Source organism: Cnephaeus nilssonii (genome assembly GCF_951640355.1).
Source record: "Cnephaeus nilssonii genome assembly, chromosome: 4".
Classification (NCBI taxonomy): domain Eukaryota; kingdom Metazoa; phylum Chordata; class Mammalia; order Chiroptera; family Vespertilionidae; genus Cnephaeus; species Cnephaeus nilssonii.
The window spans coordinates 51,368,593-51,388,060 of NC_137075.1; the positions used below are offsets into that span (position 1 = coordinate 51,368,593).

A 19,468-nucleotide genomic window follows, 5' to 3' on the forward strand; every position below is an offset into this window, starting at 1 on the left:
AACATGGTAAAAATAAATCTACAGTTATTGTGAATGTAAATGAAGTAAGCACTCCAATTAAAAGGAAGAGATTGTCAGACTAAATAAAAAAACAAAACTCAACTAAAGGCTCTCCACAAGAAATGCACTTTAAACACAAAAACAAAAATAAGTTGTTAAGTAAATGATAGGAAAAGATACAACATACAAATCATAAGCGTAAGAAAGCTGAGTTGGCTCTATTATATCAAACTAGATAGAACTCAAGACAAGGAGAATTATCACAGATGTGACAGAAAATTTCAAAATGATTAAAGGGAAGCATTATAATAATAAGTATGTGCCCAATAACTTAAAGAACAGATAAAGCAAAAATCAAAAGAATCAAGTGGAGAAATAAATAATTTCAAATTAGAGTTGGAGATTTTAATAATATCCTTTCTCACTAATTAATAGAATAAGTAATTAAAATATAAGTAAGGAGATAGAACCAGAGTTAGCAAACTTTTTCTATTAAGGGACAGATAAGTCAATATTTTAGGCTTTGTGGACAACATGTGGTCTCTGTGGTATATTCTTTTTCTTTTTACAACTCTTAAAAATGTAAAAGTCATTCTTAGCTCACAGGACATAAAACAGGCTATAGGCCAGATTCAGTCCACAGGATATAATTTGCTAACTCTTGATATAGAAGATCTGAATAATACTATCAAACATCTTGATCTAATTAAGATTTATAAAACCACTACAGAATGTACATTCTTCTCAAGTGCACATGAAATTATCCAGGTAGGCCATGCACTGTACCATAAAGCAAGTATCAATATATTGCAAAAGATCATATAGAGTATATTTTAAAGTAGAATTAAGTAACTATAAGATATCTAAAAAATCCCCAAATATTTGGAAATTAAGCAATACATCTCCAAATAACCCAAGGGTCAAAATAGAATTTATATTGAAAATTAGAATATATTTTAAATTAAATGATAATGAAAATACAACATATCTAAATTGTACAATGTTGCTAAAACAGTGTTTAGAGAAATTTATAGCTTTCAATGCTATATGAAAAAATAAGAGAAAGCATGATAACATAAATAGGGTAAAATTTAAGCAGTTGATGGATCAGGGATATATAGAAGTACTTTATTCTATTCTTATCAGTTTCTGTAAGTTAAAATTTTAACAGAATAAAGAGTTCCTTCAAACCCCTTAATTTTATGTTCAGCCAAGTTGTTATTTATCTGTCAGACTGGGAGTAAACACAGATATGCAAGAGTAGGTCAAGAGAGTAAAGTACCTCGCCATTCAAAACAACAACTATGTATGAAGTTCTGGAAAAACCCTTGGTAACAGCAAGCAGGAAATTTCATGTAACTACTAAAGATGGAAATCAGATAGGATGATACTATGAGGATAAGAGTGGGGGGAATGACAGCACAAATCCCAAGAGCAGTAGTTCATTAATTTTAGAAACAGAAATTAACTGAAGAGTAGCTTTCGGAAGAGTAGGTTGAGTAGGTTAGTCCCTCTGTCCTCTTCCTCTGTCCTGTATCAAGAAGTTTAGAAAGTTATTTCCCTCAACATTAGTGGTTTTAACTTTGCCTGCATGTTGAAATCATCCTGGGTAGCTTAAAAAAATCCTGAGGCAGAGATTCTAATTTAATGAGTCAGAAATGAGGCCTGAGCACCAAACCTATGTTTTGTATTAGAGATATGGTATAAACAAGAGAGAAATAAACTTGCCTTACAGTGCTTATTAATCTAGAATAACTGAGAAGTTTGGTGCAGGAATTTGGCATGTAGCTCAAGGAAGAGAAGAGAATACACAAATATATCCAAGTGAATTGATATTTCATGTAGCCCGTAAGTGAACTATTTAATAAATGAGCAATTAGAAAAAACAAAATACTAGAATACAACTACCTTCCTTATAACAAAATAAATTCCAAATGGAATAAAATGTTAAATAAAACATGGAAATAAAAAATACTAGAAAGAGAAGATATTTTCATAATATTAGGTAAGTCCAGACAAACATGTCACAAAACTGAAATTCTAAGAAAAATATTATTTAAACTTACTGGAAAAAATTTAAACTTAATCTATTAGCAAAATACATTATTAACTAATTAGTAATATAGCTAAAAAGTAAGAATATTTCTTGTGTACCTAAAAAGTTCCTAAAAATCAATATAAGAATATAATATGGGCAAAATGAGGAAAGGACTTAAGCACATGTAACTTTTATAATGAAAAACTAAAATGTAAAGCAATGTTCAAACTACTATAACACCAGTGTACAAATCAAATGTTATTTGAAGATCCTCAGCAAAGTACAAATCATCAGAAAATTCTGACAAATAAAAAACTTAGCACACTTGATATTGGCAATTTCATGCTTCAATTTAGGATAAATTTACTTACTATTCATTATGCGTTCCTGACTCCTTATAATCCTTTCATATACGGATTTGGCAGGTGCCTTCTTGGTACCATGTATAGTTGTTGTGGACAGTTCTTTCAGTTTCCACTGGGTCCAAAAACCTTTTTGAGGTTTCAAACCTGTTAATAATAAAACATACAGTCAGCCAAAGAAATTAGGATTTTGAAAATTTTTTTTTATCTGTCAAAGCATTTTTATGAATATTATACATTTTATTCTCACAACAGTCCTGTGAAGATTGTCAACCTCAAGTTTCTAATGAGGCAACTTTTATATAGAAATGTCTTACTATATTAATCAATGAATTAGAAAATAGCTGAAGCTTGATATGTACACTTTTGATTCATAGGCATACGCTAAGTTCACATATGAACATAAAAGGTTAACTATTGTGAAAACTTGGAAAGGACCTTAATATCCAACAACAGCACATCCATACAGTGGATTTCAGTATCCATTAAAGTTAGCTTGTATATATATTTGTTAACATAGAAAGGCATTCATGTTTTTATGTGAAGGACAATTTTACCTTCTATGTAATGTGACTATAGCCTAAATGTTAACATGATTGCCTTTGAGCATAGGTGATAATTGTTTAAAAATTTCCCCTATTTATAGCTCCTATTATTTAAAAAACTAGAGGCCTGTTGCACAAAATTTGTGCATGGGTGCAGTCCCTAGGCCTGGCTGGTGATCAAAGCGTGAGTGTCTGGCATGAAAGGGCAGGATCCCAGCTAACCTCTGGGCCCTGGGCAGCACCTAGGTCCCTGGGCCCCACACACCCCCCTCCACCTGAGTCATTGGGCCCCCACACAGTTCCCTCAGCACCTGGGAGCTGGGCGGCAGCCCCGCCCCCTGCTGCCACCACTGGCTGCTATCTGCAGGGCCATTGGTGGGGCGATCGGGTCCCCGCCTGGCTTACTCAGTGCCTGGGAGCTGGGTAGCAGCCCCGCCTCCCACCGCCACCCCTGGTCACCATCTGGGGGTCAGAGCACATCATAGCAAGTGGTCAAACTCCTGGTTGAGGGGACAATTTGCATATTAGGCTTTTATTATATAAGATAGTATTTAAGGATCAATTATAGTACCCAGAAAGTATTAAGATATATTTCATTTACAAAGTTTCACTTTTGTTCCAAAAGCTGTGTAGGAATGAATAATTTGTTTAACCACACCAAACATTTGTAGCCTGAGCAATAAAAAATATATATAGATATGAATTTCTTTGTGTATTTTATGTGTTTGTTCTGAAGGTTATTGAGATAATATATGTTAAAGTGCTCAGTAAGTGGAAAATATGAGCTAACATTATTACTATACATCAGTGATGGGCAAGCTTTTGAGCTTGGTGTGTCAAACTTCGCCAAAAAACTGAGCATAACTCGGGTAGTGTGTCACTTTGAGGAAAAAACTAACTCCAAGACTCTAGTCGCAAATGTTTCATCCTCAGGAGCAGCAAATGTTTCATCCTCGGCATGCGGTCGCGTGTCATAAGAAATGGCTACGCGTGCCAGTGCTGACACGCATGTCATAGGTTCGCCATCACTGCTATACATCAACATACTCATAAATACAGCCAATATTTTCTCAGTAGTATGTGTTCAATGAGGATTATTTGCTTTATTCAGCTATCCTACCTAATAAAAGAGTAATATGCAAATTGACCCTAACTCCACTACACCCACAAGCCACACCCACCAGCCACGCCCACCAGCCAATCAGAGCAAGTATGCAAATTAACCCAACCAAGATGGCTACAGCCACAGAGAAATTAGGAGGGAGGCTTGGGTTTCCAAGACGATAGAAGAAGCCAAGCTTTCCCCTGCCCTGGCCGGCCTAAGCCTCCACTCAAGGCTACAAAGTTTCAATTGTAGAAGGTAAATATATCCCAGATACCAGGGCCTCCGCTTGGGTTGCCAGGGGGTGTGGCCGGCCTGCAAACCACCACAGGCCCTTCACCCAGGCTGCCCCACACTCCAAGGGAACCTCCACCCTGATCCGGGACACCCTTCAGGGCAAACCAGCTGGCCCCCACCTGTGCACCAGGCCTCTATCCTATCCTATCTAATAAAAGAGCAATATGCAGATTGACCATCACTCCAACACACAATACAGTTGCCCCATGTGGTCAAAGATCCTGCCCCCATGTGGACATAAGATGGCCACCACAAGATGGCCAGCAGGGGAGGGCAGTTGGGAGGCACCAGGCCTGCAAGGGAGGGCAGTTGAGAGGGACCAGGCCTGCAAGGGAGAGCAGCTGGAGGAGATCAACCCTGCAGGGGAGAGCAGTTAGGGGTGACCAGGCCGGCAGAGGAGGGAAGTTGGGGGCAAACAGGCTGGCAGGGGAGCAGTTAGACATCAATCAGGCTGGCATGGGAGTGGTTAGGGGGTGATCAGGCTGGCAGGCAGGTGAGCAGTTGGGAGCCAGCAGTCCTGGATCGTGAGAGGGATGTCCGACTGCCCGTTTAGGCCCGATCCCACTGGGATCGGGCCTAAACGGGCAGTCGGACATCCCTCAAGGAGTCCCAGATTGGAGAGGGTGCAGGCTGGGCTGAGGGACACTCCCCACCCCCGCCCCGTGCACGAATTTCGTGCACCGGGCCTCTAGTCAAATTATAATTTTCTGAGTGATTTTAGATTCAGTTATGTAGATAAAAATGCAACAGCTTTCAGTTTGTTTAACTTGAATGCTTTTTGATAGATTGTCTTAAAATATAGTGTATTAATATAAAATTTGAGGGATAGTAAGGCCAACACAATAGATGATTTGCATTGAAAAGATAGCTTATTACTCAGTTTCCAAGCGAATGGGGTACCCCATACCATGGGAGGCCACATAGGGAAGGAAGCACAGGGGTTGGTCAGTGGGGGACTGAGGGCAGGAGACTTTATTGTGGTTTCCATGGGAAGGAATGGATGAGGCAGAGTAAATAGGCTTATGACTGGCTAGTTTGAATAATCTTAGTGTCTCTGGGGCATAGGTGCTGTCCCCAGTTGTCTGATACCTGATCCTAGGATGATTAGGGTAAGTATATAGTGGCCTAGAGTGAGAGCCCAATAAAGGAAGTGTTTGTGGTGTGGGCTCTGGATTGGTTGGTTTGTATTTGAAAAGCAAGCTCATGGGTGAGTTGCTTAATAGCTATAGGAATTGGCTAACCCTGGGAGAGGCAGTCCTTCCAGGGCCAGCAAGACCCCAGATATCAAAGCATCAGAATACAGAAAACAAAAGAAATGGTTAGTATAGTCTAGTGTTGAATAATCCTTCCATTTCTGGAATAAACCCTACTAGGTTCTGATATATAAATACAGATAACATTCAGCAAACACTTTTGAAGGCCTACTATGTGCTAAACTATGTATTTGACACAAAGGACCCAAAATTCAACTCAACTTAGACACTGCCTGACATCAAGTCAGATGTAAAATTACTTGGCACAGTACTTGGCCCATAGTAAGTATTTAATGCAAGTTAGCTTCTCTATGTCTTCTTTTCCAAATTAACCACTGTTTGAGCTGTGACTGCATCCCAACATTATTTACAAGCAGGAAATTTTAATCTGTAACTAAACATGGACTCTTCTAAAGAATGGCATTAATATTGGGCCATCACATCCAAAGAAGTGTGTTCTATATCTTTAACTTTTAAAAATTTTTTAAATTTTAAGTTTTTACAGCTTTATCCTATCTAATAAAGAGGGAATATGTAAATTGACCGTCATACCATCACAAAAATGGTGGCGCCCAGTCCCCTCAGCCCCGCTGAAGTCCCCCAGTCCTTTCAGCCCCGTCAGGGGGGTGGCAGGTGCACGGTGTGGCCAGACCCGCCCTCAGCCCCCAGCCATCCAGGGCCAGCCTGAGGCGCAGGCAAGCCTCGGATGTCGGCTTCCCAGCCTCCTAGGGATGGCCCGAGGCATAAGCAAGCCTCGGATGTTGGCTGCCCAGCCACCCAGGGCAGGCCTGAGGTGCAGGCAAGCCTCAGATGGTGGCTGCTCAGCTGCCCAGGGCTGCCCAAGGCTCAGGTAACCAGGGCCGGCCAAAGCTTGCGCTGCAGGCAGTGGCAGCAGCAGAAGTGTGATGGGGGCATCGCCTTCCCCTGATCGCTGGGTTGCCTCCTGCCCCTGAGGGCTCCCAGACTGTGAGAGGGGGCAGGCCAGGCTGAGGGACCCCCCTCCAGTGCATACATTTTCATGCACTGGGCCTCTAGTTGATATATAACATTGTGTAAGTTTAAGATTTAATTTGATAAGACACATATATTGCAATAGTTAAATACCTATAAAATGATTACTGCCACAATGTTAACTAACACCTCCATTATGTCAAATAATTACCATTTCTTTTTTATGGTGAGAACATTTCATTTACATTCTTAGCAACTTTTAAGTATATAATATTATTACCTATAACAACCATGCTATACATTATATCTCTAGAACTTATCTTATCACAGAAAGTTTGTAACCTTTGACCAACATTTCCCCATTTCCCCCACACCTCAACAACTGATAACAACCATACCACTCTGTTTCTATGAATTTGACTTTTTTTAGATTCCACATAGAAGTGATATCATACAGTATTTGTTTTTCTCTGTTTATTTCACTAAGCATAATGTCCTCAAGGTCCATCCACATTGTTACAAATGACAAGATTTCCTTCTTTCTCATGGCTGAAGAGTATTCCATTGTTTATATATACCCATCTTCTTTATCCATTTATTAACTGACAGTAACTTAAGTTGTTCCTGTACCTTGACTATGGTAAAAAAAAAATGCCTCAAATAGAATTGTGGGACCATACAGTAGTTCTGTTTTTAATTTTTTTAAGGAACCTCCATACTATTTTCCATAGTGGCTGCAACAATTTATATTTCTACTAACAGTGTACAAGGGTTCCCTTTTCTTCACATCCACATTAATACTAGTTATTTGTTGCCTTTTTTATAATGGCCACTCTAACAGGCATAAGGTGATACATCACTGTAATTTTGATTTGCATTTCCCTGATGATAAATTGCCAGGGGTCTTAATCCAGCATCTTGAAGGGTTCAGGAATCTGCATGTAAATTAATCAAGAGTCCAGAGATGAAACATAATTTTGGAAGGCATTATGGGGAGGGGGGGGGGTGTCAGAGAAGACTTAGCTAAAGAAACCAAGTCCTCCTGTCTCTCTGGAACCCTTGCTTTTTATTAACACAAATTGTCCTAAGGCAAAGCAGATCAAAAGCAAGGTTTAGTATACAGAATCCATTGTCAGATTGGGGGAACTGCCTGCGGCTATTCAGGTGTTTGGCCAGCAGGAGGCAATAACATGTAGATTGAAATGCCCTCAGCTGTCTGGCAGCAAGCAATCATCTATGCAAATCTTTAGGTGTGGGGAAATGCCCTTAGCCATTTCCAACAGGCAATCCTCAAGGTACCATCAACCTTTTGATGAAACTTCTTGCATTTATGAATAAATGATGTTGAATACCTCTTCTTGTGTCTATTGGCCATCTGAATGTCTTCTTTGAAAAAATATCTATTCAGTTCCTTTGTCCATTTTTTAAATCAGATTTTTTGCTTGCTATTGAGTTGTATGAGTTCTTTGGATATTAATATTACTTATTAGACATATGATTTGAAAATATATTCTATAAGTTGCTTTTTCATTTTGTTGATGGTTTCCTTTGCTGTGCAGAAGCTTTTAATTTGATGCAGTTCCACTTACTAATTTTTGTTTTTCTTTCTTGGACTTTTGATGTCATATTAAAAAAGTTTCCAAGACAAATGTCAAGTGATTTCCCCCTATGTTTTCTTATATCAGTTTTGCAGTTCACCTGTGATGTTTACATCTTTAATCCATTTTGAGTCAAGTCAATTTTTGTTAGTGGTAATAAAATAGGAGTCCAATTTCATTCTTCTACATGTGGTTATACAGTTTTCCCAACACCATTTACTGAAGAGATTATATTTTTCCCATAGAGTGTTCTTGGCTCCATTGTCAACCATTAGTTGTGCATATTTGTGAGGGTATATTTCTGGGCTCTTGATTTTGTTCCATTGGTCTATGTATCTATTTTTATGCCAGTAACATACTGTTTTCATTACTAAACTAATTTTGTAGCGTAATTTGAAATCAGAAAGTGTGAGGCCTCAACTTTGTTCTTTCTTGGGATTGCTTTAGTTATTCAGGGTCTTTTGTTTTTCCATATAAATTTTAGGATTCTTTATTATATTTGAGAAAAGTGCCATTGGAATTTTGATAGCAATTGCATTGAATTTATAGATGGCTTTGGGTAGCATGGACATTTTAATATTGATTCTTCTAATCTATGAACACAGGATATATTTCCCTTTGTTTGTGCCTTCATTAATTTCTTCCATTAAAGTGTTGTAGTTTTTAGAGTAAAGTTTATTTATTCTCCTTGTCTAAATTTATTCCTAAGTATTTTACTGTTATTGATGCTATTTCAATGAAACTGATTTCTTTATTACTTTTTCAGATATTTTGTTGTTAGAGAGATGCAACTAATTTGGATAATTTTGTATCCTGAAAAATCAATATACAGAAATCTGTAGTGTTTCTCTCTCCTTAAAATATGATACACTTTCTGATAGCAATCGTTTGGTTACTAAAGATAGACATAAAACAGTTTTTAAAATCAGTCAAAATTTGAACTGAAAGATTTACAAGAAGCAGTACTTTAAAACTGTCAACAGCTTCTGGTAGTCCATAATAGCACAATGTCTTAGAAAAAATGTTGGGAAAGTCATTCCTGGAATATGTAATTATATTTTAGTTTTAAACCCAAGTACCTAAATTTCTAGCTAAATATTTTAGAATGGAATTTACTTCCCTTTAGCCTTTCATTCCTACCACTCCTATCTACAAGCACATCATAATTAAAAAAACAAGTTTCTTTTATCAATGGTTGTATGTTCTATGAGGAACTCAATTAGCTCTAGAATTTACTGAATATTATTTATTATAAATGTTATTCTCAAAAGCAGCTTAACCATTTGTAACTCCATAAGCATCTATAGATGCAAGCAGCAGACCTTTTTTTAATTAAATTCAAATTATTGTGGCAGTTAACTGGTTAAAATGTGTATCTTCCAAATGTAAAATGTATACGACATGACTGTAGCAATTCAATTTTCTGCAATAGTTACACTGCCTATAAAATTATTTGGCTTCTAAATGTAATAACTGATTAATTTTGGTATTATAAAGTTTTCAAAAGAGAATACTCATTATTATTTGAAAATATAGGCATACATATGGCATGTTTTGTAAGGCAAAGAACTACCTGTTCTTTTGACTGAAGCAAACAAAATCCAAAAGTTTTAGATACCAAGATAATGATCAATATTTAAATGACATAGTCATACCTGACAACCAAAGATAAATGTTATTCCCTAGATCTTCTTTAAATTTATCATTAAAAAGATCACTGGATTCTGGAAATGCTTCCTGGAATGTTACATAGATAGCTTGTGTCAAACAATCAGGATACACCTACCAAAAACATATTAGAATAATTTCATATTTCATATAACATAGCTCAACTACCAAAGAAATTATTAAGTTGGTGAAATATACATGTCCCTTTTTTATTATAGCTTGCTTTTGGCCATTTATTATCTCTGTACATCTAATAGAGGAACATAAAGAAGAGTTAAAAGTAAAATCAGTCACTTTGCCTATTTGATAACATTTGGGAAAAATTTTTAACTTGGATAAAGGATGAAATTAACAATTAAGATAAGGTTTGATGAATACATATTAATTTAGTTTTACCTTGCTATTGTTATCCTCTTTTATAAAGATGTACAGATAATGCTAATAAAAAGTGTATATAAATATAATTTACATATAACATTGTGTATATTTAATGTGTACAATGTTTTGATTTAATATATTTATATATTGCAATATGGCCTTAGCTAACACCTCTGTTATGTCACATAATTATCAGAGAATAAAAAGCATATTTTTGAATAATCGAAGCCTGTTTAGGTGAGTCAATATATTATAATCATTATTATATTACTTACATATTAAAATTATGATCAGATATCAATACCAGTGGTCCCTAAACTACTAAATTTCTCTCAGGGAATACTTAAACGTAGAAATATACTTTTTATATTAAAGATTTAAAAAATTACTATTTTGGTACTCTGCATTCAGATAAGTATTTATAATCACCTATTTAGCTCTTAATAATGTAAAATTTTAGAATCAGAAAAGCCCTTTACAGGTAACTGTCCTAATTCCTGGAACCTGTAAATGTTAAATTATACAGCAAAAGGGCTTTGCAGACATCAGTAAGTGAAGGATCATGAGATGGAGAGATTATTTTAGATTATACAATGGGCCTTAAGCCACAAGTATCTTTGTAAGAGGGAAGCTGAGGAAAATTTTATTAGAGAAGAGAAGGCAATGTGATGGCAGTAGAGATACAAGTAATGTGACTAGAAGCCAAGGAATGTTGGCAGTCACCAGAAGCTGGAAAAGGCAAGGAATGAATTATCCCTTGGGGCCTCTTAAATAAACTAGCCCTGTTGATACCTTGATTTTAGCCCTTTAAGACTCATTTTGAGGAAATGAGCTGGGGACATCAGAGGAATGGCAGCATGAGATATCCCCTTGGCCTCTCCCTCTGAAATTAGAACAAGTTAACTTATTATAACTCAACAAAGAATTCCCTGATCAATACAGAGGCATGCCTGAGAGACCTGTGTATTCAAACATTTAAAGGTGGGCAACCAGGAATAAATGGAGAGATGAGAAGAGAGGAAATTGCAGGTGACCCAAAGATGCAGCCCTGTAGCCAGAAGCTCATGTCTTGGCCTAAGAGAGGGGAGGAAGTTAGCAGTAGCAGGCACTTCCTTCTGCCAGAGGAACAGAGATCTGTGGGGGTGGGGGTGGGGGTAGTCCAGCAGGGCAAGCAGAGCAAACAGTGACTGAGCCAGCAGACACCTGACAGAGCATCGAGTTCTGCCATGTAGCTCTCCACTGTGGGGCTGGGCAGTAGTGTTTCAGACTAATAAATGGAACCACAGAGCCTTGCTGCTTGGACTCCCAAAACTCACCCTTGGAGGTGGGTCAAGGATCATATTACCTATAAACCAAGAGCCATTGCTATAGGACCACTGTTTCCCTCTGTGACTGATCCCCAGATGGGGTGCTTGGGGCAGGACCCCATATAGGTCAGGAGTTGCTATTATGGTGAAGTCAAAACAAACCCCACCCTCAAGGAGTGTTGCTGCATTGTCTTATGGAAGTTGTGGAGGTCAAGACTGGGAGATCACAGAGGTAAAAAATCTTGTGATTCAGTGCCATCTATTGGAAAATAGTTAATAAAGACCTCTTCAGAGGAAATGGCTATTGGCCATATATATATAGACAGATAAATGTGTAGGCAAAGGAGAAAAGCAAATACCATGAATAACCATGGTAATGAGGATGATCAGAAAGAAAATGAAAAATCCCCAGAAAGTAGGCTGGAACACATGGAAATACTAGTACATGATATAAATGACAGAGATTTCAAGATTGCAGTTCTGAAAAGATTCAAGATGCGAGAAAATATAGACAGGCAATTCAATGCACGCAGAAAACAAATCAATGAAAAAAAAGAAGTTCTTTACAAAAAAGATTGAAACTTTACAGAAGAACCAATCAGAAATCCTGGAAATAAAGCCTGCAATTAAGGAGATTAAAAGTAAACTACTGAGCATAAAAAACAGAGCCAACCAGATGGAGGAAATAATTAGTGATATCAAAGATAGGAATCTAGAAATGGCACAGAGGGAAGAAGAGAGAGAGACCTGAACATAAAAAATAATGAAAGAGCTCTATGAGACTTATCTGACTCCATTGGAAAAAGCAATCCTATATAATAAAAGGCTAATATGCAAATAGACAGAACGGCAGAACCGAACAAGCTATGATGTGCACTGACCACCAGGGGGATGGTGGAGCAGGTGAGTAGGGTGCCAGACCAAGGTGGGGCACTGGTTGCTGTCATTGGGGCAGCCTCTGATGGTTACTAAAAATTCTTTGCTCCCGTTCACTGTGGTCCCGCCTGGCACTCACACCTGCTGCCTGTGTTGGAGCCGCCACTTGCACCTGCTGCCGGTGCCCAGTGCCAGCCCTGATCGCTCAGCACTGTCAGTGGGTGCAAGTGGCGGCTGCCAGCCCCAATCTTCCCTCAGGGCTTCTCCACCTCCCACTGCTCCTGAGGGGCGATCGGGGCCAGCAAACCGCCTCTCGCACCCACAGCCGACATGGGCCCTAATCGCTCCATACTGTCAGAGGGTGTGAGTGGGGTTGGCACCGTCAGTGCATGGGAGCAGTGGTGGCATGAGCTGGGCTGCTGCAGACAGGGGACCAGGGACCACTGTGGGAGGGGCCGGGCGGTGGCACGGAGGATGGGCCGAGACCTGCCCCTGTGCCCACCATAGCCTCACGGCCCACAGTTCCTTTCTGTGCACAAATTCATGCACTGAGCCCCTAGTATTAGAATAATAGGCATTCTGGAGGAGGAAGAGAGGGAACAGGGAACAGAGAGTATATTCAAACAAATAGTGGATGACAACTTCCCAAACCTATGGAAAGAACTAGATCCTCAAATCCAAGAAGCAAACAGAACACCTAGTTACTTCAATCCAAAGAGGCATTCTCCAAGGCAGTTGGTATTAAAACTGTCAAAAATTAATGACAAAGAAAAAATGCTCAAAGCAGCCAGGGAAAAGAAGAAAGTGAAATACAAAGGAAAACCCATCATAATTTCATCCAACTTCTTAGTAGAAATTCCACAAGCCAGATGAGAGTGGAGCCAAATATTCAAACATCTGAAAGAGAGAAATTACAAGCCACAAATAACATATCTAGAGAAATTATCCTTTAAATATGAAGGAGAAATAAAGACATTCCTAGACATACAGAAGGTGAGGGATTTTATTACCAGAAACCTCCATTGCAGGAAATACTCAAGGGAGTTATTCTGAAACAAAAAAAAAACATAAGATCACAACACTAAGAGTAAGATCACCAAAGTGTCCTGTGATAGAGGACTGGATAAAGAAGATGTGGAACATATACACAGTGGAATAGTACTCAGCCATAAGAAAGAATAAAATACTGCCATTTGCAACAACATGGATGTACCTTGAGAATATTATGCTAAGTGAAATAAGTCAGTTAGAAAAAGTTAAGAACCATATGAGATATAAAACTAGCACTCATGAAAACAAACAGCAGTGTGGTAGTTGTGGAGGTAAGTGGGTAGGGGAAGAAGGGGATGCTAATATAGGGTGACAGTATAAGATTTGACTTTGGGTAGTGGGCACATGGTGCAATCAATATACAGATCTTGTAACACAGAACACTTGAAACCTATATGATTATGTTGACCAATGTCACTTCAATAAATTTAATTAAAGAAAAAAACTCAGGGTGGGGAGAGTTTAACCAGGGAACTTATATGCAAACTAGAGTCCTGGTGCATGAATTCGTGCATGGGTGGGGTCCTTTGGCCTGGTCAGCGATCAGGGCTGATCAGGGGGGCTGGCTGGCTGTGGGAAGGGACTGCAGGAAGTTGGCCGGCCATGGGAGGTTGGCTGTGGGAGTGCACTGACCACCAGGGGGCAGCTCCTGTGTTGAGGGTCTGCCCCCGGTGATCAGTGCGCGTCATAGCAACCAGTCAACCAGTCATTTAGTTATTCAGTCATTTAGGCTTTTATATATATAAATATGCATAGCCCATGGACACAGACAACAGTGTGGTAAAGGCCTGGGAGGGATAGGTGTAAGATGGAGGGGATCAATGGGGGGGAAAAAAGGGAACATTTATAATACTGTCAACAATAAAGACAAATTTTTAAAAAAGACTTGCTTTGGACTTCTGGCCTAATTGTGAGACAATCAATTTCTGCTCTTATAAGCCACTAAGTTTGTGACAATTTGTTACAGCAACAATAGGAAACTAATAGAGTCACCGAATCCAGTATTGTTCACATTTGCTTGTAAGTGATGGTTTTATTAGAAAAAACTCAATGATTATTTTGGGAGGGGGGCAGGGATGAGATAGGAGAATGCTTTAATATATTGATATATTTAACTTTATTGAATGAACCATGAACATTTTACTACCAGAAAGAATCACATATTTTACTTGTGGTACATTAAAACCACTTCCACTTAAATAGCTCTGAAGAGGATAAACCTAATCATTAAAATTAAATGTTGCACATGGTGAAAAAGGGAAACCTCTAAAAGTTTTCTGTGAGCACCTTACCTTCAGGAGATTAAAGGAAAAAGAGATCAAGTGTCAAATTGTGTTGGGAAAAATTTCTAAAGGAATATCTTTGTACAATATGGGAAGAGAGGGAAGTAAAAGTCACAGTAAATATGTTTAGATTCAGTTAATATCTGATATGATAAAAGGCTAATATGCAAATTGTCCCCTCCACCCGGAGTTCAACCAGGAGTTTGACCAGGGGGCGGGTCGGCTGGCCAACCGCCTGCGGCCCCTCTCCCCAGCCAGTCCCACCCCCAATTAGCGCCCCCTCCTGGATCAGGGGCGGGGCTGGCCCACCAACTGCCTGCAGCCCTTTCCCTAGGCTGGCCTGATTGGCCCCGATCAGGGCAAACCAGCCGGACCCCACCCGTGCACGAATTTGTGCAACCGGGTCTCTAGTGTATGAATAATAAGATCTGAAGATAATTTTTTATTTTTTAATATTAATAAATTTCTCTTCCTTAGGTATGATAAGTCAGATGAGCCAATAGTAACAAAACCCACACTTATCTGAATGAGTTAAAAAGAATGGAAATTGGTCAATGAGAGATGAGGCTCCATTTCCATTTAAATTGCTCTGAAGGGGATAAACCTGTAGGGAGGTGGCCTGGTTCTCAAGCAAAGAAAGATTATGGAGAGAGAAACAGTTGTTTTTGTCACCTCTAGCAATTTAATTAGCCCAAATCCTAGCTATTAACTATTTCCTGCAAGTAAGAAAAAAATATTCAATATTAGCAGACAAAATTCCAGTCTATCTTTGAGAACATCATTGTTCTACAAAACAATAATTTATGAATCAGGAATCTGATCATCATCTTTATCTGACAACCAGCTGTGGAACTGAGACTGAATGTCTTAACAAGATCCCCCAGGAAATTAGTAGCAGATTCCAGACATGAAGCCAAATCTCATTCCAAGTCTACTACTGGTTTCCTTTTGTGACACAGTAGGTATATGTTTATAAGATAAGTAAAGATCAAACATAAATATTTCACAATTTAGGTTTGTTTATGAAGGACATTTAACTATTTTTATTTTAGGCTTGTTTTACCCATGGAAAAGAAACATTTACTGACTCCAAAATACCTATTTATTTCTGATTTACAGATGTCAACACAATGAAGTATTTGAATGTGGCTTCTGCTTTGAAATACTAGATGTTTAAATTTAAAAATACCCAATGAAATTCCTACCATCTTCATTTAACATTACTCAAGAATAGAAATTATTTTAATCAACCCTACTCATTAGTTAATAGTAGAGCAAAGTAAAACAAGCATTTGATTCATAAATTTGTCCATGTTCTTTACTTAACAGGGACTTAGTCCTTAGGCATAACATAAATTTTTTAAGTCCTCTTAGATCAAAAGATATATTATAAAGAAAAACAAAATTGATAAGCAATTTTTTAGATAAATATAAAAACCAAGAATATACATAGGATAAGTCAATAGTTTTCAAATTATTAATATGCAAACAAAAGACCTATATCTCACTAAGGAGATTCTGTAAGAACTTTAGTCAACGGAAAACAATATTCTGGAGTGAGGAACATATCAGGGCACATGACCAAGTTGTAGTACGAGAAACAACTGATCTATGTTTCTCTCTCTTTCTCTCTCCCTCCCTTTCTCTCAAATCAATAATAATAATAATAATAATAATAATAATAATAATAAAGCATGTCCTCAGGTAAGGATTAAAACAGTATCATAACTTACTTTATTTCAGGAAATTTTGCTTTCAAAGTAATAAAATATGTTCTTATATGTGTTTAAGTAAAATAACTATTTTTCTATTTCATTAGCTCCAAAAATAATTAGCATAACCATTAATTTCTATGTTTTACCTGAAAGAATGCATCCTTTTTACTTAGAGGTATGCTTATGAAAAGTGTCACGTAACTTTCTGAAATCCTATCAAACAAGAAATCTTGATTTTCTTTGTCAGGCTTAAAAAACAAAAGATGTATGGAATTAAAATCATTAATATTACAATTTAAAATTAGAATTTGTTTGCCTGTCAGTAATTTTATCTATTCTTAAAGAGCAGATCAGTTGCTGCAGTGGAATGAACATGGGTTTTGGCAGCATGCAGACCTAAATTTAAATCCTGGCTGTTATTTCATTAGCTGCATTACCCTGGGCAAGTTAATTAAGTTCTAGTTTCCTCATCTGCCAAATGTTGATAATATATACATATCTTAAAGTAGTATCTTAAAATTAAATAAGGACAAGGATCATGTTTTATGTGATGTATTTCAAGCACAGTGCCTGGCACACAAAAAACACAGAAATGCTTGATGAATTAATGAAGGTTCTTATAGTAGTTGGCATATAGAAGGCAATCAATGACTTAGTTACCTACTATTGTTCTATAACCATTCCAATTCTTTCATTACCAGTAACTCAGCATGAAAGTAAAGCAATTATTGGGGTGAAGCAGTCATAACTAGAACTAGTAAAATTGTGACATCATAGCTAAACTGGAAACAAAATAAGGATGTTGCAAGAAGGAAGAAATATATAGATAATAATGGCAATATTATAGCAAAGTCCTAATGTAGTACCCTGGATTCTTGCTTTATTAAGAAATGAAGAGATGAATTAGAGTTCAAATCTATGAATTAAGCAATAAAGATGAATTAAATGGTCCAAATTCATTTATTATGTCAACTGTAGAAGCATCCTGGCATTAATACATCATGGTAATAAACACCAAAAATTTTCAAAGTTAGTGGTAGTTTTTTATGAAATTAGCAAGCCATATGAGCTGGGATTTACAAATGCACAGGATCTTAGACATAAAATGGAAGTTGGATATCATCTACATTAAGTTCTTCTATTTTAGTGATTGCACTGGTGCTCAGAAAGATTAAGAGAATTATTTAAGGTTATACAGTTAAGTAACTGAGAGCCAGACTAGAATCTAGGTCTCCTAACTCCCTATACAGCTCTCATACTTGTGTAATAAATTTATGGAAGGAAATTATAGCAAAAATAATAATGATAATGTTAATAGGAGTTCCTGATCTCTCTCTCTCTCACACACACACACACACACACACATATATATACATATATATATAATTTATTAGTCAAGAAAGTTAGCATGTTTCAAATACACAATCTACACTTAACATGTATGAAGAATTTCCTGAAGCAGAAACTTTGAGAATATGTCTTTTAGTAATACGTGTCCATACCATATATACCTCCATAGGAGACAGAGTAGGAAAATGGTATGATCATTTTTTTGGTAATGTTATGATAAGCTTGGAAAGAAAATATATCCTGTACCTGTTTGTGATATTCAGGTTGCTGATATATCCATTAGATCAAGCTGTTTAACATCACATTATACTTGCATCCCAGGAATAAATCCCACTTATCATAGAGAAATATTTTAATATGCTTCTGAATTTGGTTAGCTAGTATTTTGTTGAGGATTTTTACATCAATTTTCACGAAAGGATTTTTTGTTTCTTATAGTACTGTTGACTTTGGTATCAGATTAATGCTGGCTTCATAGAATGAGTTAGGAAGTCTTCTCCCTTTTCAATTTTTTGGAAGGACACTGTGTTCTATCTATCAATATAATAATAATAATAATAATAATAATAATAACAACAATAACAATAATAATAATAAATAGATCTATCTATTAAACACTCACTCTATACCTAGTTCCATGAAAACCAAACTTTACATGCATTTTCTCATAACACTACCAGTAAACACATAAGGTAGGTAATTTTTAAAACTTTATGAATGACTTAAAGAGGTCAATAACTATTCAAGGTCACATTATTTACTAAGTGCATAAACTTGTTTTTGAAAGCCAGATCTCTTAACTCTATTATATTGCATCCCTTATTACATTTCTATGGCATTTCACAGTTTATTATGTGTCTTCTTATTCATGCCGCTTTTAGAACACACAACCATCCTAGAAAAAAACAGGTTTTATGTTATTTTTTTTACCTGTTTTTTTTTGTTTGTTTGTTTGTTTGTTTTGCCTTTAGATTAGAGAAGCTCAGAGAAGTTTTCTCGGATAGCCCAAAGTCTCACACTAACTAATGGGAAAAATAGATTTAAATTTTAGTTTTCTGGGTTCAAGTACAGCATTTTTCCTATTAGCAGCCTACCATTAAATTACGGGCGATAAAGAAGCAAAATGTGCTCTTATATTAATCATATAACAATAACTGACACAAGTTTTAGAGTCAGCATGCTGAAGCATGCTATATTCTAGAGCAGTGATGGGCAACCTTTTGAGCTTGGTGTGTCAAACTTCGCCAAAAAACTGAGCATAACTCAGGTAGTGTGTCACTTTGAGGAAAATACATTATTTCGTGATATTTATAGTTTAAATAACATAAATGTATAATTGTTATATATAATTGTATTTAATAAACCTCAACGGCCGCGTCATCAGAAATGGCTACGCGTGTCATAGGTTCTCCATCACTGTTCTAGAGTATCATTTTTTTCATATTATATTGGTAATTAAATTATATGTGACTCAGTTTTATTTTATTCCAGTTATAAAATCAGTATTATGCTAGACACTTTCTTCAAAAACTTGTTATATATAATCCTAACAGATTTAGTGGGAAAGTAAGGTTTCTCTCTGTTATGGGAAAACATAAATTCGGGATTCAGATCTAGAAAAGAAACTTGAGATAATGAAACTCTCCTGATTCCACAAATTTCCCTAGGTAATGATCTTTGTAGAATTGATATGTC

General features: G+C 37.0%; 1 protein-coding gene across 1 annotated transcript in view; it reads right to left on the reverse strand.

Annotated features, from left to right (window-relative positions):
* Nucleotides 1–19,468, reverse strand: part of FAM227B (family with sequence similarity 227 member B) — a 203,841-nt gene that overhangs the window by 161,236 nt on the left and 23,137 nt on the right. Inside the window, exons 7-9 of the mRNA XM_079768986.1 lie at nucleotides 16,570–16,671; nucleotides 9,802–9,928; nucleotides 2,410–2,547 (exon numbers count right to left, since the gene is read on the reverse strand). Coding sequence (XP_079625112.1) covers nucleotides 2,410–2,547; nucleotides 9,802–9,928; nucleotides 16,570–16,671 — 367 coding nt within the window. The remainder of the gene's footprint in view (nucleotides 1–2,409; nucleotides 2,548–9,801; nucleotides 9,929–16,569; nucleotides 16,672–19,468) is intronic.